Consider the following 26159-nt stretch of genomic DNA (forward strand, 5'->3'; position numbering starts at 1 on the left):
CCTTCTTGACCTCAAACCTGGTGATCAGTTAGACACCGAGCAAATGAGCAAGCACACCAACCAGCCATCTAGAAAGGGTTCTATGTATTACTTCAGAGCACTGGTCCTCCCTGTCTGATGTCCCATCTCCTGCTGAGGCCAATTTCTGATGCTTCAGAAGAAGGTGGAAAACAAAACACCACCAAACCAGAATACATATGGCCAATTCTGCACTGGGGGAAAAAATCTTTCCTGATCCCCGTAGGTGACTATTTGAAGCTGTGAAGCAAGCAGTTAGATTATGGTCGTTATTTTAATGCAGATAGGCAAGTGTTTTGAGCATGTTGAAAGGAACGCAAGCCATCCTGTTCTCCTCATAGTCCAAGAAGGAAGGGGATGAACAGACGGACTCACAGATGACAGATTCCAAGGTCAGAAGGGACCACCTATTAGAAGGATTAAGCAGATCAGGTAATACAGTATCTCCTCGCTTAACGTTGTAGTTATGTTCCTGAAAAATGCTATTTTAAGTGAAATGATGTTAAGTGAATCCAATTTCCCTATAAGAATTAATGTAAATAGGGGGAGTTAGGTTCCAGGGAAATGTTTTTTGCCAGACAAAAGACATTATATACATATACAGCATAAGTTTTAAATAATTTTAAACAAACAATTTAATACTGTACTCACCAGTGATGATTGTGAAGTTTGATTGAGGCAGGGGCATAGTGGAATCGCACTCCTCAGATAGAATGCCAGGCAGGCGGAGTGGGGCAAGCCACCACGCTCCGACCCCGCTCCCCGACAGGAGCACTGGTGGCAGGAGTGGGGCAAGCCAAACAACCTAATAACGGAACATTGCATGACTTTAAACAAGTATGTTCTCCAATAGATCAGCAACCTAGTAACAAAACAGTGTTAACCAGGACAACTTTAAGTGAGGAGTTACTGTGTGATCATTGTCTATAAAATAAACACCCTTATTCTAAAAGAAATGTTCAGGTGCAATATAAAGATAGCATTGGGCTGCTGCCATCCTATTTTGTGCAATGATCCTATCAGATGGTATGAGCAATGAGATGTGTAGCTGAGCCAGTACTTGGCTGAGAGGAATTTAGCAGTTTTGTTGCTGCAGAAAGTGGTGGTGGTCATTCAGCACTGAGTGAGTATTGAACCAGGGTGGTGCCCCAGCATGGTGCCTCAGGTGATAGAGGGCGCTGCAGAATTTGTTGGGCTACATTTACAGAGAGTCTGGGTGGGTGAAATTTACACATTCTTCCAATTACACCAATGTAGACTCCCTTTAGGGCTTGTCTGAATGAACAGTTAGTGCACGGCATGCTGGGGTGTAAACAGTGAATCTGCATCCACGTGAATTAAAATTTCCCTAGTGCACATTGACCTATCCTGTGCATTAACTGTTCATCTCAGCAAGCCCTTGTTTAGCAGAGCTGGCTTGACAAGCAGCAGGTTGGGTGTAAGTATGCTGCACCCTTTGAAAAGGTGTACCAGTTCCACACTCACTCTGAAGGCACAGTCACTCCCAGAGTTCTCCCTGGGGCAGTGCAACTTCACAGTCATCCCCAGCGCAGGTCAGTGGGGATCAAGCACAATCTAGCCCTATGACCTATAAGGTGTTTATATGGTATTCTGTTAGTACTTTAAATCACAGTCCTGCATCCGTGGCTTAACTGTTTTTTCCATGATAACACATTTGAACATCTTGTACAATTTGAAGAGTCATAACTCAAGTACATGGAAAGGGAGAAGAGTGGCAGAAAGAAAAAAAAATGGAAGTGAGAGAGCACATTTGATTTCACATACAAATGACATGTAATTTCCAATAAGTCAAAGGAAAATGATTGTCTTGCATTGAAGCCTAGCTGTTTTATTTCAAAATCATGTTTCTCAAAATTTCATTTCTTGGGCCAAGTATGGAAAATGTTATAGTGTACTTTTAAACTCGTATAACTAAGAGAAGATCATGTTAAATATAGCATGCATGGTTGTTTAGGGAAAACTATAATTTGTTACAGTGCAGGGGTTCAATTCTTCCCAGTGTCTAGTTAGGCTAAAAAAAAAAAAGAATATGATATTACTAATGTGCCAATGTATTATTTTGGTTAAGGTATGTTAAGCAGTTAAGAACCATTTGAAAACAGTGCTGTCAAGTGATATTACTTTAGGTAGATAATGAAAGCATTTGTGGTTTGTAAAACACATCATCAATCAAAAGTACAATAGAACCTCGGGGTTACGAATACTGGAATTAAGAACTGACCGGTCAACTGCACACCTCATTTGTAACGAGAAGTACACAATCAGGCAGCAACAGAGAAAAAATCAACAAACAAATACAATACAGTACTTGTTAATGTAAACTACAAAAAAAAAATAAAGCGAAAGTTTAAAAAAAAAGATTTGACAAGGTAAGGAAACTCTGTGCTTGTTTCATTTGAATTAATATGGTTAAAACAGCATTTTTTTCTGCACGGTAACGTTTTGTTCAGAATTATGAACACTTCAGAGTTATGAACAACCTCCATTCCTGAGGTGTTCTTAACTCTGAGGTTCTACTGTATTTGTATTAGAAAGTTCATTTCTGTAACTGTCCAAGTTGTTTGTAATGTAATAAATGACGGATGCTTTTTTGTTTTTTTTCCAGATGCTTTATTCCAAATGTCTATGCTGCCCTCTTCACTGCTGCTCTCCTACCATTAATGTGCCTGGTGGTGGTATTTGTGGTATTCATCCATGCCTACCAGGTGACTCCCCAGTGGAAAGCATATGATGATATTTTCAGAGGAAGAACCAATGCTGCAGGTAGGACACATGGGAGGATTCCATGAAGGCAAATAAAAACATTGAAGGCAATTCTAACTTAAAGTGGAATTCAATCTAGTGCAGAGTACCTGAATAGAAATCCCAATTCAGTTAAGTCCTTATGCACATGCATAAGTTTAGGCACATTAGTAGTCCCTTTGAAGTCAGTGAACTGTATTTCCATGTTTAAAGTTATGCATATGCTTTGTATCTTGCTGAATTGGAGACAAAGGCCATTGCACTACTTAAACTTTTAATATGGTCTTGAGCAAAATATAGGATATTGTGTGGGGTGTCTGCACTAAAGTGAACATCATCCTTCAGGAATAAGGAGTTGATCATGTTTATTTATGGTTTAGAGTTACTCCTTTTGTTTTGAAATTTCAGGGTACCAGTCCCAAGTAAATGAATAAAAGTTCTGTAGATGAGAAACATGCTAGTTTAAAAAAAAAAAACTGTCTCAGGCACAACAGGGATGGGTGTTGATTGGTCTTTCCTGTTAGAATGATTATTAATAAAATAGTGTTCACTAAACCAAGTTCTAATGTGCTCTTCAGCAATTTAGGCCAATACTTTAATAACAGGGCACTGTGTGAATGACTTGTAAAGAGAACTGTTTTCTTTTCATAGTGTCTGGATCAAATTTAGCTATGGTGTAAAGAGGTGTAATTCCATAGGCCAAGGCTGAATTTGGCTATTAGGTTTTATAAACTCTCAAATGGTTCTTGAATCAGTTTTTATATGTAAAGAGAGTTTCATCTATCTACAGAAAAAATAAGTTGAATAAAAGAGAAGAAGTGAATCACTACCAAATTCATTTCACAAGTCCAGGATATGACATTATAAAAATATAGAAAAGATACCTTTGTTAGATTCCAGTACCAAAAGCTGCAGTGATATAGTTTTAAAACCTTAACTGACTAAATAGCTATTTACTAATTAGACAAATATTATATGTATTGTATATGTGCTGGCATGTCACGGCATCCAGCTTTTAGAAATATATCTTCTGCAGTGCAAAAATAAAATATCAAGTATATGGAGTCTGATAATTTCCTCAAAGTTTATTTGTCCTTCACTGGTAAAGTACCAGATTAGCTAACAGGAATATGCGTTTGTATAAGATTCAAATGACAAAACATAGCAGTTTGTTTCATATGTACTTAGCATTATATAAACACAACAAGGAGTCTGGTGGCACCTTAAAGACTAACAGATTTATTTGGGCATAAGCTTTCGTGAGTAAAAACCTCACTTCTTCGGATGCATAGAGTGAAAGTTACAGATGCAAGGCATTATATACTGACACATGGAGAGCAGGGAGTTACTTCGCAAGTGGAGAACCAGTGTTGACAGGGCCAATTCAATCAGGGTGGATGTAGTCCACTCCCAATAATAGATGAGGAGGTGTCAATTCCAGGAGAGGAAAAGCTGCTTCTGTAATGAGCCAGCCACTCCCAGTCCCTATTCAAGCCCAGATTAATGGTGTTGAATTTGCAAATGAATTTTAGTTCTGCTGTTTCTCTTTGAAGTCCGTTTCTGAAGTTTTTTTGTTCAATGATAGTGACTTTTAATTCTGTAATAGAATGACCAGGGAGATTGAAGTGTTCACTTACTGGCTTATGTATGTTACCATTCCTGATATCCGATTTGTGTCCATTTATTCTTTTGCGGAGGGACTGTCCGGTTTGGCCAATGTACATGGCAGAGGGGCATTGCTGGCACATGATGGCATATATAACATTAGTGGATGTGCAGGTGAATGTGCCCTTGATGGTGTGGTTGGTGTGGTTGGGTCCTCTGATGGTTTCGCCAGATTAGATATGGGGACAGAGTAGGCAACGACATGAAAAAAGCCAGTAAGTGAACATTTAGGTCCAGACCTGTAATAAAATCTGTGCAGACACAAAGATTCACCCTTGCAGAGCATATTGCGGGATTGGGGCCTTTGTCACTGTGTACTGAGCCTGGATTCAGCTCTGCTGCTTTGAGATGAAAGTCTGTTCATTAATCTTTTTCTATCTGTTCTTGTGAATTTTAATTTTGTGTTTGTAATATTAGAATTACTAATCTGTTGCATTTTGAAATGAGGTGTAAAACATTTGGTTCATTCATGTAAGATGGGAAAATCAGAACAATGCAAATATGTAAAATTCACTGGCCTACTTAACTACTAGATAACTTTCAATCCTGTTTGCATAGAACTAATGGATTCAATCCTATCCAATGTCTAGGTGTCATTAAGGAAAGACAATACATAGGCAATAGCATACATAAAGTCAACAAGGAGGTTGCAGAAAATATTAACAGTAATCATGCCTGGGTGAATCAAAGGCATGAACTAGTAGATATGAACAAAGGCTTAGTTAACTTAGTATGGGTTGTCAGGGCTTTGTTGTAAGCCAGTACAAAAGCAGAGTGGAAAGGGCATTGTGAGGTGTCTGGAGAAAATGAAGTTGTGAAGAAAGCACAATGAAATGTCAATAAGAGCTTTTTTATCAGGAGAAGAGGGGTGAACATTCCAGTAGTCATATATCATCAAGGGAAATTGGACTTTAATTATCTTAGGACTTCTGCAAGCAGATCCATTCCCCAAGGAAAATATTACACGCAAGTTGCTTTCTGGTATGGTTGGCAGTATTTTTAGCTTTTACAAGGGTAATATCTAATTATTAGTATATTCAGAATGTAAGTTTCTCGAGATAGGGGGCCTGTCATCTCACTTGCCTGTGAAACGCACTGAACATATACAGCACCATATACATAATAAATAATAGTCTTTTTGACTGTCTTGTCAAATATTTCTTTACTGTCACATGAGAAGTGGCTAGATCACTGAACCGTCTCATGGGAATATATACTGTGTTTTAAAGAACAGGAGTACTTGTGGCACCTTAGAGACTAACAAATTTATTAGAGCGTAAGCTTTCGTGGACTACAGCCCATTTCTTTGGATGCATACAGAGTGGAATAAATATTGAGGAGATATATATACACACATACAGAGAGCAAAAACAGGTGGGAGTTGTCTTACCAACTCTGAGAGGCCAATTAAGTAAGAGAAAACAAAAAACCTTTTGAAGGAATAATCAAAGCTAGCCCAGTACAGACAGTTTGATAAGAAGTCTGAGAATACTTACAAGGGGAGATAGATTCAATGTTTGTAATGGCTCAGCCATTCCCAGTCCTTATTCAATCCTGAGTTGATTGTGTCTAGTTTGCATATCAATTCCAGCTCAGCAGTCTCTCGTTGGAGTCTGTTTTTGAAGTTTTTCTGTTGTAATATAGCCACCCGCAGGTCTGTCATTGAATGGCCAGACAGGTTAAAGTGTTCTCCCACTGGTTTTTGAGTATTATGATTCCTGATGTCAGATTTGTGTCCATTAATTCTTTTGCGGAGAGACTGTCCGGTTTGGCCAATGTACATGGCAGAGGGGCATTGCTGGCACATGATGGCATATATCACATTGGTAGATGTGCAGGTGAACGAGCCCCTGATAGTATGGCTGATGTGATTAGGTCCTATGATGATGTCATTTGAATAGATATGTGGACAGAGTTGGCATCGGGCTTTGTTACAAGGATAGGTTCCTGGGTCAGTGGTTTTGTTCAGTGATGTGTGGTTGCTGGTGAGTATTTGCTTTAGGTTGAGGGGTTGTCATGGTGAAATTCCTCAAGGGCTTCTTTTCCATGGGTCCACATGATGAAGATGTCATCAATGTAGCGCAAGTAGAGTAGGGGCGTTAGGGGACGAGAGCTAAGGAAGCGTTGTTCTAAGTCAGCCATAAAAATGTTGGCAGATTGTGGGGCCATGCGGGTACCCATAGCAGTGCCGCTGACTTGAAGGTATATATTGTCCCCAAATGTGAAATAGTTGTGGGTGAGGACAAAATCACAAAGTTCAGCCACCAGGTTAGCTGTGACATTATCGGGGATATTGTTCCTGATAGCTTGTACTACTTGTGCTACATTGATGACATCTTCATTATTTGGACCCATGGAAAAGAAGCCCTTGAGGAATTTCACCATGATTTCAATAATTACCATCCCACCATCAACCTCAGCCTAGATCCAGCACTGACCCAGCAACCTATCCTTGTAACAAAGCCCGATGCCAACTCTGTCCACATATCTATTCAAGTGACATCATCATAGGACCTAATCACATCAGCCCTACCATCAGGGGCTCATTCACCTGCACATCTACCAATGCGATATATGCCATCATGTGCCAGCAATGCCCCTCTGCCATGTACATTGGCCAAACCGGACAGTCTCTCCGCAAAAGAATTAATGGACACAAATCTGACATCAGGAATCATAATACTCAAAAACCAGTGGGAGAACACTTTAACCTGTCTGGCCATTCAATGACAGACTTGCAGGTGGCTATATTACAACAGAAAAACTTCAAAAACAGACTCCAACGAGAGACTGCTGAGCTGGAATTGATATGCAAACTAGACACAATCAACTCAGGATTGAATAAGGACTGGGAATGGCTGAGCCATTACAAACATTGAATCTATCTCCCCTTGTAAGTATTCTCACACTTCTTATCAAACTGTCTGTACTGGGCTAGCTTGATTATCCCTTCAAAAGGTTTTTTTTTTTTTTTTTTCTCTTACTTAATTGGTCTCTCAGAGATGGTAAGACAACTCCCACCTGTTTTTGCTCTCTGTATGTGTGTATATATATCTCCTCAATATTTATTCCACTCTGTATGCATCCGAAGAAGTGGGCTGTAGTCCACGAAAGCTTATGCTCTAATAAATTTGTTAGTCTCTAAGGTGCCACAAGTACTCCTGTTCTTTTTATGGATACAGACTAACACGGCTGCTACTCTGAAACCTTTGTTTTAAGACTTACTATACTTTTATTTAAAGTATGGTTTTCCACTATATTTTATTTTACATTTGCATAATCAAAAATTGAATTAAGGAATTGATTATTTGGCCTATAAGGTGGATAGAAAGCTGGCTAGATCATCAGGCTCAATGGGTAGTGATCAATGGCTCCATGTCTAGGTGGCAGCCGGTATCAAGTGGAGTGCCCCAAGGGGTCGGTCCTGGGGCTGGTTTTGTTCAATATCTTCATTAATGATCTGGAGGATGCTATGGATTGCACCCTCAGCAAGCTTGCAGATGACACTAAACTAGGAGGAGTGGTAGATATGTTGGAGGGTAGGGATAGGATACAGAGGGACCTCGACAAATTAGAGGATTGGGCCAAAAGAAATCTGATGAGGTCCAACAAGGATAAGTGCAGAGTCCTGCACTTAGGACGGAAGAATCCCATGCACTGCTACAGACCAGGGACCGAGTGGCTAGGCAGCAGTTTTGCAGTAAAGGACTTAGGGGTTACAGTGGACGAGAAGCTGGTTATGAGTCAACAGTGTGCCATTGTTGCCAAGAAGGTTAACGGCATTTTGGGCTGTATAAGTAGGAGCATTGCCAGCAGATCGAGGGACGTGATCATTCCCCTCTATTTGGCATAGGTGAGGCCTCATCTGGAGTACTATGTCCAGTTTTGGGCTCCACACTACAAGGAAGATGTGGAAAAATTGGAAAGAGTCCAGCGGAGGGCAACAAAAATGATTAGGGGGCTGGGGCACATGACTTATGAGGAGAGGCTAAGGGAACTGGGCTTATTTAGGCTGCAGAAGAGAAGAATGAGGGGGGATTTGATAGCTGCTTTCAACTACCTGAAGGCGGTTCCAAAGAGGATGGATCTAGATTGTTCTCAGTGGTAGCAGATGACAGAACAAGGAGTAATGGTCTCAAGTTGCAGTTGGGGAGGTTTAGGTTGGATATTAGGAAAAACTTTTTAACTAGGAGGGTGGTGAAGCACTGGAATGAGTTACTTAGGGAGGTGGTGGAATCTCCTTCCTTAGAGGTTTTTAAGGTCAGGCTTGACAAAGCCCTGGCTGGGATGATTTAGTTGGGGATTGGTCCTGCTTTGAGCAGGGGGTTGGACTAGATAACCTCCTGAGGTCCCTTCTAACTCTGATATTCTGTGATTCTATGAAGAGAACTGTCTGATGTCTCTAGGTAGTCCTCTCTATGAAGAGGGTAGAAAGTGGTGCGAGTGACATCATGATCATGTTTAAAGGACCGAACTGTGCAAATATAGAAGAAAAGTATTTGCAAATATACTAGGATATAAAACCTGATGATTCAGTTTGCTGGTATTTGTGAACTCTTTCTTTTCATGTTGATTCCAGTGAGCAAAGAATGTTTGCAGAAAGCATACAAATTCTCATTTATATATGCATTTGCACACAAATATTCATACAAATATACACTCACAGAAGTGTTTATGTGGTCATCATGAAAGCTGTTTGGGAATCTTCCAGTTAGAAAGTTGTAAAAATAACATGCAATATAGACCAGTTACCAATGTGAATAGTGAAAAACGAATATTCACAGAAATCGTTTCACAAACAATCCAGAGGCTAAATATTTTTCACACAATTTGCTGAATTATTTATTTGTTTTGAGAGCACTTCTTGTCTAACTTTTGCCTTATCTACTCTTTTTGGATCTTAGTGTAGTTTATGGGAAAAGCTCAGACAAATTCTACTTTATTCTTTAAACGACAGTGGGTTTATCTCCTAAAGTGCTGGATTCTATGGTCTTTTCTTGAACAGAACTTTCATCAACTTCAATAGGAGTTTTGCTGAATGAAGTCAGAACGGCACAATTTGTCCCAAAATACCATTTACACCACTGGAAACTTTCAAAATAATCAGCGCTCTAGGTGGCTAACCTAAGCTTGAAATGTGAGTCCAAAAAAGTATCTTTTCCCAGCGATTTGGAAGCATAACTTTTAAAGCAGCTTTAGCTTGTACAGCTTTCTCTTTCACAGCAAATCAGCCCATGTCTCCCTGAAAGGGCAAAATTCTCTCCTTGGATATGAATGGAAGTATTGTACTTCACTATCGGTGTGGATAGATTATTATCCATGCCGAAAGGGGTTCCCACGTGTTCTGGGTAGTGAGCACAGAATAGCAACATTGGATATTATCATATGGATCTCAGAGGAAAATTTCACCCTAAGCCAGCTTCAGGGATGACATATTTTCACATGAATGAATTCCTTAGGCAGTTAGAAATAGGAATAGTTCTTTAGGCTATTTTTCAATTGTGATAGAAAATAAACAGATTGTTTTCAAATTAAACATTCAGGCTTTTATCTTTCCATTTATTTTTCTTCAATGTCTCTTTTTACTGTAGACTGTATAAACAAATTCTGCAATCATTGGGCATGTTTGAGTTCTCCTACATCCTTGTGCCAGCATCACAGGTCACCAAAGCAAGGCAAGACATGGTTTCACACTCCTATTTCACTGATTTTTGGGGGCATTTCTTTTTTCAAAGGCACAAAGCAACATGTAGAGATCATTGCTCTCTTCCGACCTTATGCTTTTTCTAGGGGGCAAAGGAGGACTGGAATTGATTGTCCTCCTCTACTTTCCAACTGAAGACATGAACATGCATCGCTGCATGATAGCATCTACATTGCCATATATTGTATCACATTGCATTGGAGGTAGCTGGCATCAGGTCAAGGAGACAGAGGGACAGTTTGCCCAGCCCTACTGCAAACATGTTCTGTTGAGTATGAGAATTTTTATATATACAGAGCATCTCAGTAATCATCTCCGACAGGAACCAAATGGAAAGTGTACAGTGGTAAACACCCCTCAGGAGAATTAATATTGAGGTTTAGAGAGTGTGATCCTGCTGACATTGAAGTCATATGGCATGGGAACAGAACTGAGTCCATAATTAGGATATACTAGCTATAGGGAAACTGAAACTGGACATGATTACAAATTTAACATTCTCTTCCCACAAATATTCCCCAATACATTTATTTCCTTGTTTTTCTGTGACAATTCCTGCCAACAAACTTGTTTTCAAGAATATTTGTGGAAAGTGAACACAAAGATGATATGAGCACAGTTGAAGCTCATTCATTTGAATTTCTACCATCAGAAAATGTTTTTCAGTATTCACCCAGCTCTGTATATTCACTTTAAACATACAGCTCTTCATGGCTTACTAAGCAAGAGTCTTTGCAGTTTTTACTGAACTTAGGTCTCCAGTTAGACAATGAAATTCACAGTGCATGAATATCAACGTCCCGCCAGACCAGCTAGGAATAGAGTATCTGAAAATTTAATCCAGATTCTGCAGTGGGTCTTCAACTCTAGCCAAGAACAATTAAGAGAAATTAGAATCTCACTGCCAGTTCAACAACTTAAAGGGGGGAAAGCACAACAAGCAATATTTTTAATCATTCTTTTTATTGACTTTTCCATTTTTATAAAAACTGTAAACACTCCAGGCAAAGGAAAAATAGGCAACATAATAGCAAAAATACAAACATTTAGGAGTGCTTGTGAGTGTGCACCTAGTTCTTTTTTATTTGTTTTTCATAACAGAATATTCCTTCTGTTCCACAAGCAAAAAAAAAAAAGCATATTCTGCATAAAAAGGCACATACACCATTTCCAGTTTATTAATTCTTAATTTAATTCACATTTTTCCTTCTATTCTGGCTCAACCTTGGTGTAAGTGTCCCAAAGGGTCTTGATCCTTTTGACAGTTCTTCTTTGTGATGAATCAGATTTAAATAATAAATTCAGGAAACAGTTATCAGATACAGTTAGGCTATTTTTGTTGCACAAACAACAAAGGACCTTCTAAATATAATATATTGTGTTTACAAACAGAAGAAAAGGAAAATTGGCCATTAACATTCTAGCAACCAGCAGTTTCAAAATCAAGGGTACTATGTTTACCAAATTCATTGTATTTTATATATTGTTTTTTCTTATGTCAGAGCTGAATTTATCAGCAGGGCTTTCCCTTGATACCCTTGAGACAGATTAGTATAAGTTTCTATATGTCTTCTATTTGCTGAATGGGCATATTAATTGTTAAACTGTACTAAGCCTTCACTTTGGCACTATAGCCTCCATCTTGGGATGACACACTTGGGAGGTGTTAGGGGGAATCCTTGCATGTGGGAGGGCTAATAATGGAGAGCAATCAAGAGCTGTCAGCCTGAATGGTCTTCCATTCAAATGGAAGCACCCAAGAAAATGAGCTTGCTGCAGCCTAGGAGGAACCAGTTTTCCCAATGTGCACTTCAGGTGGGCTGGAGCTAAGCAACAAATCAACTGGTAATAAACTTGAAGCCATGCAGTGGGGCTCACCTAACAAACTTCATAAAAGGGAGACTCTCAAGGTGGACAGACCAAAACCAGAAAGAGGAGTGAGGGCGCAGAAGAATCCTGGACTCCCTGGAAGACTCTAAGACACAAAAAACTCTGAGGAAGGATGTGGAAAATGAGACAAGTGCTTATCTTTCCATAGATCTGTGTCTCTCTCTTGTTCATTGTCTTTCAGTAACGTGGGATTGGTTTAAAGGTGCTTTGCAAAGTCTCTGGGTTACTTGCTATAACTGTCACGAAGTCCCCAAAGGGTGAAATTTGAATCCAGAGTGCCCATGAGGTTGGAGCTATGGAGAGGGCATACAAAAGTTACTGGGGAGACTTAAGAGATCCATATTTGTCTTGGGGGCCTAAGGCAGCTGAGCTGCAGGGCCCCACATTCCAGAAAGGGGTTCCAGCATTAGAGTCTGTATCCCAGGAGTGTGCCTGAAAGGCTGGCTGTAGAGTCAGTGTCTGGATGCTGCTCAGACTCAGTAAGCTTAAGAGCACATGGGATCCAAGGCTTTGGGTCCAGAAGCCTGGTGACTGTCTGCAAAGGGGGAGCTCAGCTAAGGCTGTAACAACACTTTTATTATCCAGTTTTATTATTACAGCATAATCTCCTAAAAATCACCAGCCCAACAAGGCAATTGTTTCCTGTTTGTGTCTTTTGCCACTTTTCATCTGCATTATGGTAATTTTATACTTTTATAGGTTTTCCTGCTGCTTTGCCTGAAGTTGCAACTTATTCAAAACTCTTTGGTTGATTGCTCATGATAATGTGAATGGCTGATCACACTACTTCTAGACAGAGGTTGCTCTGTTGGCGTTCTGTGAAGCAGTGGGATGTTTTTCTAATAATCTATTCACATAGATTACTTCTTATGATGATACTCTGACACATTTTTATAATCTTCTGTTCCCATAACTTGAATCTTAACCGACAAATGGACTTCAGGCTATGTTCAGGGCCGGCTCTGGCTTTTTGGCCGCCCCAAGCAAAAAAAAAAAAACGGGGCGGCCAGAACGGCAAAGCAAAAAAAAAAACAAAAACCAGTGATCTGTGCGCCGGAGCGCGGGTGCAGGGGGACCGGCTAGCGGGGGGGGAAGAGGAGGGAGCGGGTGGGGGAGAGAGAGAAGGGGGTGGCCAGGGCTACAGCGGGGCGCTGCCACGTGGCCCCTCCTGCCGTGGTCGGCAGGGAGGGAAGGACGAGGACTGCCCTGCCGGGCTTGCTGCAGGGCGCTCCCGTCCTCTGCGCCGCCGCCCCCTACAGGGCGGCTGGAGCAGAACAAACAAACAAACAAAAAGCGGCCGTGCCGCCCTAGAATTGGGCGGAATGACACCTCGTTCAAATTGCCGCCCAAAGCACCAGCTTGCTCGGCTGGTGCCTGGAGCCGGCCCTGGCTATGTTAATTATTATTATGAATTCATTGTTAGAGAAGAGCTCCTGGTTCCCTAAACTCTTAGTCTGGGAATGTGCTTCTCTTTAATGTTCATTGCTTACCTTCATATTAACTAGTTTTAACAACTGCAAAGTGTGGGGCATTCATGTAAATGGCATTTTTGAAGATGGGATTAATTAATGTACACTCCACACAGTATTTCATGTGTTGTAGATTCAAATTGTGCAAACAAGTACCCAGTACTTCTGTTCTCCCTTACAAAGTCGGTTATGACTGGCAATGTCAAACATCATATTGTAGTAAATATATTGCTTACAAGGCTAACACAGATTAAATGTATAAACAAAACTGCACGATATTAAAGTGAATTGGGAATTACGGATTCACTTTAACTCAGACTTGCCAACATGGGACACAAGTCATCAAAACTTGTGACAAGGACCAAAATGGGGAACGCTGGTTTGCTCCTCCTACTTTGCTCACCCTTTGTTTGCTCCTTTTGTTCCCTCCTCAGTTTTCTTCTGTTGTTTACTTTTCCTCTTCTCCCCATATTTGCTTTTATCTTTGCTTTCTCCCTGTTTTTGCCCTCTCATTTACAGACCTTTCAATTGCTTTGGAATGTACAGAGGCAGCGGCTCCTTGCTTTGCCAGGAAGAAAGTGGTGGTGTTGGCAGCAGGCCCTCACAACTCCTCCCTGTGCCTGTCAGTGCCCGTGTATGGTGAGGTGTCACCACACACATGCAAGGAGTCTGCCACATGCAGGCACTCTCCTTCCTTCCTCCATTCTACCCTCCTTACAGGCACTGCTCTATCTGTTGCCCAGAACATCGCAGATGCAGTACCCCACCTCAGGGAGTGAGAAGCAGGGCCGGCTCCAGGCACCAGCGGAGGAAGCATGTGCCTGGGGTGGCACATGCTAAGGGGCAGCATTCCGTCCATTTTTGGGGCAGCACGGTCCGGGCGTTTTTTTTTTTTTTTTTTTGCTTGGGGCGGCAAAAATGGTAGAGCCAACCCTGGTGAGAAGTGGCACTAAAACATGAAGTACCATGTAACACAATACAGTTGAGAGGTCTGGTGACTCATTAGGTAATGGTTATGCCTCAATGCTGCATATTTTAGCATTTCTTTATGGGAATCAGAGAGCTTTTCAGAATGCAGGAGTGTCATGATCTGGTCTGAATCTCACAGTTAAAGCCATTCAACCACATTGGACATGATGTGACTCTTTCCCTAAGTCATACCCAGTAGTATATGTAAAAACTGGACAAAAATTTAATCCAAAGGTTGGGACAATAATGATTTGAGAGCAGGGAATTCCATAATTAAGACAATGAGCAAAAGACCTGTAACTATGGAAAAGAAATGGGTCTCACAGAAACAGTCGTGCCCAATCAGGGTGGTAATATATATTTTCAGGAAATGGATGGCCTGACAGTAACTTAAATTAAACCCTCCACCTACTAAAGTGCTAAACAATGGATGATATGTAGTTTTGCCATGGGTAGGGACCAAATATAGTTCAAGTTACAGTATATAACGCACACCAAAGCTGTGTTGCAACATGTCCCACCCACACTGTACTGCCACTGACTTTACTGTTCCACCACAGCTTTCTATTCTGTATTACTTGTGGTTTATTGAGGGAATATGTAGGTGGATGCTTGCTCTTTATTTGATCCTGGTTTGGTTTTAGACTTAAACGACCGTAAGAGAAAACACATTTGTCTGAAAGCACCATTTTTTTTCCATAAAGAAACCACAGACATTTAGAGTCTCTTCAACTCCAAACTCTGTTGAATTCAGACCTATTTATTGATACTCTCTTTTCTTACCCTGTACCTATTTTTGCAAACTATTTAAAACCAGGTATTTTACAGTTGCTTAGCAGGTTTATTTGTCCTAGTTTTTGAGGCATTGTTTGATCAAATTATACCCAGTTGTCAGAACGAAATGTCAATGAGGTGAGCTCAGACAGCTGTTGAACGATAAAGACTGGCTGAGCTTCAGCAGTCTATTACTCGGCTATGATCTCCTTATTGACCATACGGCTGCATAATAAAGCCGAGGCTGTTCTTATAACAACATTGGGCACACAGCAAGCCAGAAACGCTCTTTGTATCTTTTTTAAATTGACACGTACAGATCCCAGAGCTTGTGATTATATTTATTATAGAGTTATAGTTCACCATCTCAGATGATGTCTGTGAGATCTTGTTAGATTTACTGGGCTTGATTCTGATTTTACTTGGACTGGTCTTACATTGGTTTAACTCAGTTGAGTTCAGTGTTGTTCTTGATATGTGCTGGTGGGAAAGTGACATTAGAATCAGGCTCCCCATACTTCAAAAGTAGTTTAGATTGAGATAGATAGTTTATCAATCCATTTTCTTCATCTTTTACTCTTAAGATGTGTTAAGTCATTATGGATTTCAGATTTTTTTTTTTTTGGCTAAAATTACTTAAAGCTAATATTGCACATGCAAAAATCTGGCTTGCACGTGGAGAAATGCTGCTTTTGGCATGCTCTGCAGATTCATTTTGTTCCATCAGCACTCGAGTTTTCCAGTGGTAAAGTTACATTGCAAAAGAAAATAAAAAGCTACTATAAGAAAGAAGTTGTTTGAACTTACTTTGCATTTTTTTTGCACTGCTAACTTCTTAGGCCCAACTATGGGTTTTAGAATGTGTGTACATTACTGCTCTTTGTCTTCACTACATTGCATTAATTCCATTTTACGTGGTACCGTGAGCTAAGTTAATTAAAGGAATACAAAGATACTATAAATGATTGTGAGATTTAGACAAGAAATGGCATTTCTATTCATTAACATTTGAACACAGATAAATTAATAGTTGTACTGGTAACTGCTGAATTTCCGTATTTATAGAAAAGTGTTAAGTTAGATAATAGCACAATTCCTTACTTTATGTTTAAAAATAAAAATGTGGTAATTCTCACAAAAGAATTAGTTGTTTATGTACTCTCAGATATTAGCAAATAGAACTGCCAATTATATCTTATCTTTTCAAAAATATGAAAAGCAAATATCTAATCAGTGTTTGTCAGATCTGGTTCAGTGATGCATACAACATAGTGTGAAAAGAAATACTTAACACTTATAGTAAGAAATAGAGCACTGCATAATACTTAGTGCTTTAAAGTGTTCTACATCTTAAAACACTTGAATGCATTATGAAGTCAATAGGAGTAAAAATTACAGATACTGTAATGGCATGGACATTCCCATTCTTCGAGTAGTGTCTCTGTGGGTGCTCCACTGTAGGTGCTCCACTGTAGTGTCATAGGGGTGCTCCACCATAGTTCCTTCTCTGTGGGTGCTCCCCTGTAAGTGTGTCTGCATCCCTGTGCTGTTGATCGGAGAATTTTGTTAGCAGTGTCCATTTGACCCAGACATATGTTGCACCCCACGTGTGCTCTGCCAGGAGTTCCCTTTCTACCTCTGAAGTAGAGGGGAGGAAGGGGATTGTGGAGCACCCACAGAGAGACATATCTCGAAGAACCATAGTTACTGCACAAGGTGAGTAACTTCTTCTTTCCACGTCTGCTAGTACCCTAAAACATTTGCAGGTTCATTTTCTGTGCAAATTTGCTGCATGCTTTCCTCTCTGGGGTTGGTTCTGTGGGAGTAAAACTGGGTAGGGCCTGCAGACAGCTGATCATAAGACCCTGAAGCATCAATGGAAAAAATCATGATCAAACCTAAAGCATCTCAGGACAACCTTGCATGCTGGTTTCTCTTAAACAAAATGTACTGTGCTAAGGCCTGCTCCAAAGCCCATTGAAGATAATGGAAATCTTTCCATTTACCTCAGTGGGCTTTGGATCAGGTCCTTGGTATGGAAGAGCTGTGATGAGAGCGTGTGTTGCATAGTCACATTTCCCTTCTTCAGTTAGCAGTATTGTGTTCCTCTCCATCCAGCAGTGGGGAGCACAGGGACCTATCTTATCCTCACAATACCGCTCTGAGAGAAATAGACGTTATTAGCTTCATTTTGCAGATGGTCAAACAGAGTAAGAGATGATTGATGTCTTGTCCTTGGCCATAGAGGAGAAAGTCAATACCTGGACCAGGATTAGAATTGAGTTTTCTGGCTCCCAGATCAGTGCTCAGGCCGTAGGACTCTATTGGCTGAAATGGCTTTGTTGTGGCATCTTCCACTCATAAGGAATGTATCCTGTTAACTGTTCTGGAGGGCTACGTGTTCCTTTATTTTAATGCTTTAGCTTTTCACCTCAGGAGTCCTAGGTTTCCATTTGTCATACACAGTGTAGATTTTCATCTGCAGCACAAAACCATGACATAATCTAGTCAGGAAAGGTACAACAGGTGCTTTGAAAGTCATTATTGAGGTATCATGAATGTCAAACAATGACGTGTCCATGTTGAAATCAATATCAAAGTTCTCATAGAGCAGGATCAGGTCTTATGTGGGGAAACCTGCAAAGTACAGTACCTGCTCACGCTGTGCTTTTTTCTAAGTAGTTCCCCCCACGGTGAAAGTTTAAACATTCCTTTAACAAAAGTAATTGCCAAAATAATAATGAAGTCCCTGAAGTAATTATTCCCTGCCTTCCTGGAAGATAGGCAACCAATGCCATGGCTATGTTCGTGTGACTTTTTTCTTGCAACACAATAGGAAACATAGGCAAGAAAGGCTGTACATGCTCCTGTGTAGTCTCATTTACCTGGTTTAATTCCCCTCTCTTGTCTGTCAAATTTGCTGACATAGCATTAATTACAGGGAGAAGGGGCAATGCTTTGCAGAACACCTCTGCAAAGTGAAATTTACAAAACTGGGCAAATAAGGACTTTGAAATCTGTCATGAGAACTGTCAACAGTAGAAGCCAATCCAGAGTCACATGACTTTAAGAAAATAATTTTATTTATTTATGCTGTATTCTGCTTCCCCTTTTTGTGAACTTTGCACTGTATTGCCATATCATTTCCTCAACATTACTTAGATCCTGTGGACTACAAATACAATAAGAGATATGAAATACATCTGGATATAAGACAATCTAGGAAGACAAACATGTATAAAATATATCTGGATATTCGGCAATCCAGAAAGACGTGTATAGATTAAGTTTTTGAAAACAGATCTCTTTATATCGTCTGGGTTTTGTGCTTAGGTGAGATTCTGCAAGAACTTTTGCATGTGAGTAAACTCAACATGCAAATACTACCTTTGAAGACAATGGGAATAGTTAAATAAAGTTACTTATATGCTCATGTCTTTACAGGACCATACTCTTGTTTAACTTGCAGCATAAGTAACAACAAATCAGTGACAAAGCAATATTCTCAGTTTAAAATGTCAGAGTCATAAAGGATTTTAGTATTGTTTATATTTAGGATTTCCCCGCCCCCCCCCCCATTCTAGGAAGTAAATCTTCCTTATTTTTCCTCCAAACTTCCAGGATTTATCAAGAACTCCTCCACTTAGTTTACATATTTACCAAGGCCATGTGTACACTTCCCCACCCATAAAGCAAGAGTCCTTATTTATCTCATTTAATTGGATTGTCTCCCACTGAACCTCGTCCCCACCAGTTGTGCATCTTCACAAACAGCTTTCAAATCTGTTTGGTAAATCAGCCAGCAGGTGGTGCTCTAAGTGAGGGACAGGATATATCTATACCCCTACCATCCCCCGCTGCCCCCACCACAATACAAAGAGTGGGCAACCTCAGAAATGCGCCTGGTCATCACTGGAGCATGAACTCCAATGTTAGTCCTTTAAAGCAAGATATTCAGGTGCACAAAGGGTAGTGAGAGAGATCTGAAAACTAAAGCTTCTTTATACATGGGTAATGCTGAAAGTATTTTTTACAAGGCATAACAACTGAAAGACTATGTTTATGGTTTCCAGAGATCCCACTGGTCTTATATCTGTTTGCCCTGATTTCCATTACATGGCTTTGGGGAGGACTTCACATGGCTTACAGGCACCTTTGGATGTTAGTCTTCTTTGTTATCTTCAACAGCCTGCAGGTAAGAGCTTTTCCTTGCTGTCCAATTACGGAGAATGGGAAAGCCTCAACTATGCATAACATCTGACATTTCAAGTTGTAAGAGTTGTGTAGAAACCAGAAGCAATAGAAGGTTCAGTAGGTTACCACTATGCAATGGTCACTAGAAATGTGGTTATTTTTAGAATTAGTATATTAGATGCATATTCAAATAATAGGTATGTTATTCCAAAACAACAGCAACAATAATAATTATACAGAAATTCATCTCATAATCAATACACTGGTGAGAAAAGAGCACCTGTTCTGTACACAATATAATCCTGTGGCAATAAATCTAACAAAGTAATGTAGGCAATTGCAAAAATAAAATGGGAAGAATTTCATTTAAAACTATGGTAAGTATCAAATAGAAAAGGTTTAAAATGATATGCAACAAAACACTAGTATTTCAATTGAAACCTGTCCCATGCTATGTGTACACAGATAAAATAAGATCTTTTCAGCGGAAAGATCAATATAGACTAGACGTTGTGTTTGAATTACAAAAACCACACACAAAAAAAGATATGAGATATACTAGTACTCTCATCTTGATACATAGTGCTACACTGTTAATGCTACCAGTGGCCCTGATCCTACAAACACTTATGCACATGTGTACCCTTCACACCTATCAATAGTTCCATTGAACTCAGTGTTACTCATGTGAGTAAGTGTTGCAGAATTGAGACTCAAGATTGAGAAAATGCCTGTAATTCTTTAAAACAACAAAATGTTGAGAAATAAAGAAGAATTCTATTCTATTCTGTATAGATTGTTATATTGTACTCATCACTGTAGTGTCTGAGAGCTTTCTAGTAGTGTGCTAAGCAATATGATAAACATCTGTCTCATTATGAATATAGATTCAAAATCTTTGAACTTCATAGTATGTGAATTCATGAAAATAGTCTGATTTCACAAACTGATTCTTTTGAGAATTCCCCCCCCCCAAATACCATATTCTTTTCAAAAATGGACCTTTCCTTAAGCAAGACACTAAACTCATTATAGAGATCCCAAAGAATGATGTCGTGCCAGTAAGTTTCACTTGCATCAGCATAGAAGTGTCCATGTATGGCTAGTGAAACACACTCACTTCACTGCATGTGGATATTTCACAAAGGTGGACATGATTACTCTGTAAGCATCTTTGAGAAAAGGTCATTCATGTTCAAAACATTGACGCTTCTATATGACTGCCAGAAAATACTCTAAATTAATCTGCTTTACGTAACCTAAAATATGTTATTGAAGAGTTTTTTTGAAACTTTTAAAGGAGGGGAAATATATTTTTGTCATTAATTTTTCAAAGATCAAGACACTCACTCATATAAAAACTACAATACATGACACAAAATATTGAAAAGCATACAAGCAATACCAGAAATCTACCCACATGAAGCCTACAAGATCCTTACGGGACTTGTTACATTGTAGCTGCAATAAAATCTTGAAACCATGTGGAAAAGGTGGATACAAAAGCATGACTAAGCCATTAAAGACTCAAGAATTGTTTAAATAGTAAACAACATTACAGAAGCACCCGCTAGTGACTCCATAGTTAGGATTGTGTTCTAAAAAGACCTTAAAATTGGGCATAAATCACTGTGTTTTCTCACGGTAGATGGTCAAACAATGTGAAATTTCAGAAAATGTTAGTTTTTATTCCCTTTGAATTTTCTCTGTCTTTTCTATTTGTTTTCTGTTCATAAATTCTAAAATCTTTGAATTTTGGCTGTGGCTGAGATTTTTAACTTGGCAGTCCTGTCCTCATTGCTACACATACACACACCGTACTTCATGCAAACCCGCAAAAACAAGAAGAGAAGTTAAACTACCTAATAGTACATACTCTCTATTCCTTCACCCATAGGCACATGCCTTACCATTACAATTCCCATACACCACCAGTCATATACTGCAACTTTAGATCTGACCCCTAGAGATGCCAAACTTCCCTCACCCCTTCTAAATGCTGATCTGCACAAAACAGTTGACTAAACTACCCTCTCCCATCACAACCAATCACTACACCAAACATCCACAGATATTAGTGTGGAGAGGGAACTTTCACTCCCTGACATGGTGTTTAAACCATACCACCTGCTCCCTCACCAACATTTGGATGTCAAAACAACAGAGCAACACATGCCGAGAAGGTAACAGTCAGATAAACCTTTCCCCTGAATCTCCTAATTCCCTGTTTTTCCAAATTCCTCCTCTAAATGTTACTGTCTTCTATGAAACACAGAGTACAATCAAAGAACTCTCACTCCCGCAACTGGATTCTTACCAAAACATCCCCCATTAATCAGTTGGGAAGCTCTGGGAGGAACAAAAGTACAAGAACCATGAGAAAAAAACCCATCACATGATAATGTCCCTACTATTATCCAAGAGACTTCTGGTCCAACAACTTGCCCCCTTGTTTGCTGCAGAACTACAATTAGTGCTGCAGTGGTAATTATATCTCATGCACTAATAGAGGGGATTCACATTTGGCCTGAAAGTTTGAAGGACAGTTACAGGAGAACCACTGTGGGCTGCTTGTAGCCTGCAGACTGCACTACAATAGCTAGACAGTAGATACATGCTCCACAACATTTCTGTTTAAAGTATAGAAATATCAACCTCCTATAGCACACAAAAAGCTATGCAGGAAAGATAGTGCTCTACAAATTTTTATTATTTTTATGTTTTCCTCGATTCTAGACCTGGAGGAGCTCTCTAACTCAAGTGTAAAATCCATTTTTTCTCTAGATTGAAAGTAACTCTAAAATTTCAAATGTAAATAAACAATGTTTTTCTGGCTTGATAAAGTAAATAAAAACATGTAGCCCTGGAGGAGCTGCACAGTAAATAAAAAATTTCCTTTGAGCCTCTTGAAGAGCTTAATAATTTCGTATGTCATGTTTTTAAAAGCATGTTTTATGCTTTGATGGAGATTTTAAACATATAATAAAACAGAATGACACTTTTTGCTGTTAGTCTTTAGACAGGGCTTTTAAAATATAAAGCTTTCAAATATTAAAAGCAAAACCAGAAGAAACATTTTCTAATGGTGGCCGCATTGGGAGAGGAGTTAGAACTATAAAAGCTCTTCTTCCCCTTTAATAGGTTTATTGTTTTTATTTAATGGAGATTTGTTTTAAATGTTTTTGATTTGTAATCATGATACATTGTTTTCTATTTTATTCTCCTATTTATTCTCCTACTCTTCTATTTAAAAAGTTTCAGTGATCTATTCAGGAAGGAGAAATGTCTTGTGACTTAGGTGACCAGTCACAGAGCATGAATAATGAACAGTGAATGGCCAAAAAGAACAGTTTGTAAACAACCCATAGGCTGAAATTTGTGTGTGTATGCTGCTATCAAATAATTGTGAATGATGATCAGGTTAATAACAGAGAATCTATTCACAAACTATTTGTGAATAAGAAAAAAAGGCTAAATTCATAACAAATATTATTCACAATAATTCAAGCCTTTCTTGTAAACAGCTACTGTTTTATAAAACATTGACACATCTCACTAATTATGAACTGGGAGGCCTAGCCTCCAGATGGAGGCGGTCAGAAAGTTCCCTCTGGCCTGCAGATTCCACAACACAGAGCTTATGCATGATATGAACAGTCATGGACGGCAGGTATCAAAGGCCGGGGGAGTCTAAGCCTCCCCAAATAGCCCTGCGAGGCCCTGCCCATGCTCCACCCCCAGACCCCTCCTGCTTCCTGCCGGCGCAGACTGCGGCTCATCCCCCATGGCCAGGGCCCTGGGCTGGGGCTAGGGATAATGGGGGCCGGTCTGCAGCCAGGGACTGTGGGCGATTGGAGCCAGTGCTCATGCTGCCCAGTGCTCTGGGGTGGGAGGGGGTGGGCTGCACTACCCTCCCAGCGTTCCAAGGCTGCGGGGTGGGGCGTGCTGTCCGCCCAACACTCCGGGACCTGGGGGGGGGAGGGGTTGCACAGCCCAGCCAGCGGACCAGCGCTCCAGAACTCGGGGGGAGCAGAAGGGGCCTGGAGGTCGGGGGGGGTGGACTCTGGGGCAGGCCGGGTGCTAGCCTCCCTGAGCCCACGGTTCACCTGCATCTTTTGAAACTTTTATCTCAGCCCCACCATTTCAGAGCAAGGAGTCAAAAAAATGAAATGGCACTTAGTGGACCACATTATTTCAGAACAAATCCAAGAGGAACTTGCTACCTTCCAGTTTTTGCCATTTCAAGTCATTCCCATAAATTCTTTGTATTCAACTGCTCTGTGAATTGACCAATTAAAACTTAGGTTAGGCATTTCTAAAATAAAAAGTTGCTTTATCATTTATTTGTGCCACATTGTTATTATACATTATACCTAATTTCAGCTTAAAACAGAAACTCACTGTTCTTTTAGAGCCTTTTCCCAACAGGAAAAAAAGCATGCAAAGGCTCTGAAGAAACAGGGCCTTCTTCTGTGTTGTTGAAGAGATACAGAGTGCATAACAAAACAGTGTTAAAAAAACAGAACATAACAGCAAATTTAGAAACACTCATACAAATAAGTTATTCTGTAAAATTCTTCCTGTTTGGCTTCCAAAAAGGCCTCAGTGTAGGTGTTTGGTAAGGTATTGTATATTATCCAACTTGGCTGATTTGTTCTGATGATAAACAGCTCTTGGGAAATACACTTGGTACAAATAACCAGCTATACAGGACAAATTGTTTCCATGCACTTCCTTTGCTCTCCCTTTGCAGCAACTGACAGTAATATGAAATGTCATGATTCCATTGGAGATGAGTATACAGTATGAACTATTCATGTACAGTGGAAAGAAAGGCTACTCCTTTGGCTGGAATAAACATGCAAAGTCGTGTTTGTGGGGACAATTGCTGATTTATATGGTCAGTGAATAAACAACAACCCAGAATATAGCTAAATTAGTTCTGTGCATGAAGGCCAGAATAAAATTGTAAAAGGTTTATTTAATCCTTTTACTCATCCTGCATGCTGATGTAATGGGGGAAACCAAAAAAATGAAAAGCTAAAGAGGAATGGATAAGAGCATATTTACAATATCTGATGTTTTGAGTTCCTTGGCTGTATGTTCTTGATTGTTACTAGAGCGGCATCTGTGACACAGAAACATCCCTGTATTCTCGTGTGAAAGGCCTTGGCTGCTTGTTCTCTTTGGTTGCAAAACACAGCAATGAACACTTGCCTTTTCTTTATGCATTTGATTGGCTAAGAAGAATATTCACAATATGCTCATCAGGGTCAGGAAGGGGAAATTAAGCTGGTATTTAAATTGCTTGTCACTGAATGAAAGAATTGGGATCACACAGGCTGTCCTGCACAGTTACAGTAATATAAATGATTCTTGTATTTTTCAAATGATTAATGGGATTGTTTGAATAAATAATTAGTTCTTTTAATATTTGTATGTGCTGTTATAGGGTTTGATACAAAGCTCAGTGAAGTCAGTAGAAATCTTTTTATTTATTACAATGGGCTTTGGATCAGGTCCTTAATGTATTTAGAGACTAACTCCTCATGTCTTCCCAATAGGTGCATTGTTTTATCTGTGCAACTTCTCAGACCCTGACTTCCTCCTTTCTCCATGAATTTGCCATTGGCACCTTCCTTCCAGCTAGTCTTTGAAAACCCTTTGTCACCCATGCCACATTTAAAATCTGCTAAGGGATTCAGATGGCTCTGGTGGACTCCAGGGGTATGTCTACACTGCAGTTAAAAACCCAGGGCTGGCCCATGCCGGCTGACTCAGGCTTCGGCTAAAGGGCTGTTTAATTGCAGTGTAGACATTCGGGCTCTTGGATCTTGCAAGGTGGGAAGGTCCCAGAGCTCAGGCTGCAGCCAGAGCCGCAACATCTACACTGCAATTAAACAGCCTCTTAGCCCGAGTCAGCTGATAGGCCAGCCTTTTTAATTGCAGTGTAGACCTACCTCATGAGCTCAGGTATATTCTGGCCTTGGTATGCCACAGAGTGCTTTATATGAGTCATGAGAGTGAGTTTCACAGAGGTGGTGCATAGGACCTAGCAGGCAGGCTGCATCCTGCAACCAATCTTAAAAAATGGGGCTCAATTAAGGTTGGCACCTGGCTAATATTTCTGGTACAGCTGGTTAATCCTACTTTAGGATAGATATAAATATTCACTCCAGTGCCAGTAAATTTTAGCTTCCTCAGAGTGATAGATCTCACTGTAATAAACAAAATAAACAAAATGTTGCTTCTTGCTCACCCAGTTTGCTTGTAAGGTAGGGACCCTTCAATATCTTGAGTGATTGCAGAGCAAGAAAGAAGCAGGACTATTTATAAAGGGTCTCCTTAAATGAAACTGTCCTTTACCATAACAAATATTTATTGTAGCAGGTTTTTATTTTTCAGGAATCCTGTTGCCTTTTCTTTAATTTAGGTTTTTGTTACCAACATGAATCAGTAGTGTGAATTGGATTTGTCAAAACTGACCCTTTCCTGCAAACAGTTTAGATTTCAGTGAAAATACATTTCATCAGAAAATTCCAGACCAGTCTACTTGTAACATTTTGGGCCCAATACCACTCCTACTATAGTCAACGGATTGGGTCTGTGTATGGTAAATCAAGTCAAGATTGGGGAACTATCCCATTGTTTTTGTGAGCATTGTAGCTAATGTCGTGTGGCAACTTGAACATATTAAGCCGTGATGGGTGTTT

At 39.9% G+C, this 26159-nt stretch overlaps 1 protein-coding gene across 1 annotated transcript in view; it reads left to right on the forward strand.

Annotated features, from left to right (window-relative positions):
• The window catches only part of ADGRV1 (adhesion G protein-coupled receptor V1), a 438752-nt gene that overhangs the window by 361367 nt on the left and 51226 nt on the right, over positions 1-26159 (forward strand). Inside the window, exons 87-88 of the mRNA XM_034773174.1 lie at positions 2645-2802; positions 19326-19447. Coding sequence (XP_034629065.1) covers positions 2645-2802; positions 19326-19447 — 280 coding nt within the window. The remainder of the gene's footprint in view (positions 1-2644; positions 2803-19325; positions 19448-26159) is intronic.

Source organism: Trachemys scripta, chromosome 6 (assembly GCF_013100865.1).
Source record: "Trachemys scripta elegans isolate TJP31775 chromosome 6, CAS_Tse_1.0, whole genome shotgun sequence".
In the NCBI taxonomy this organism is placed as follows: Eukaryota; Metazoa; Chordata; order Testudines; family Emydidae; genus Trachemys; species Trachemys scripta.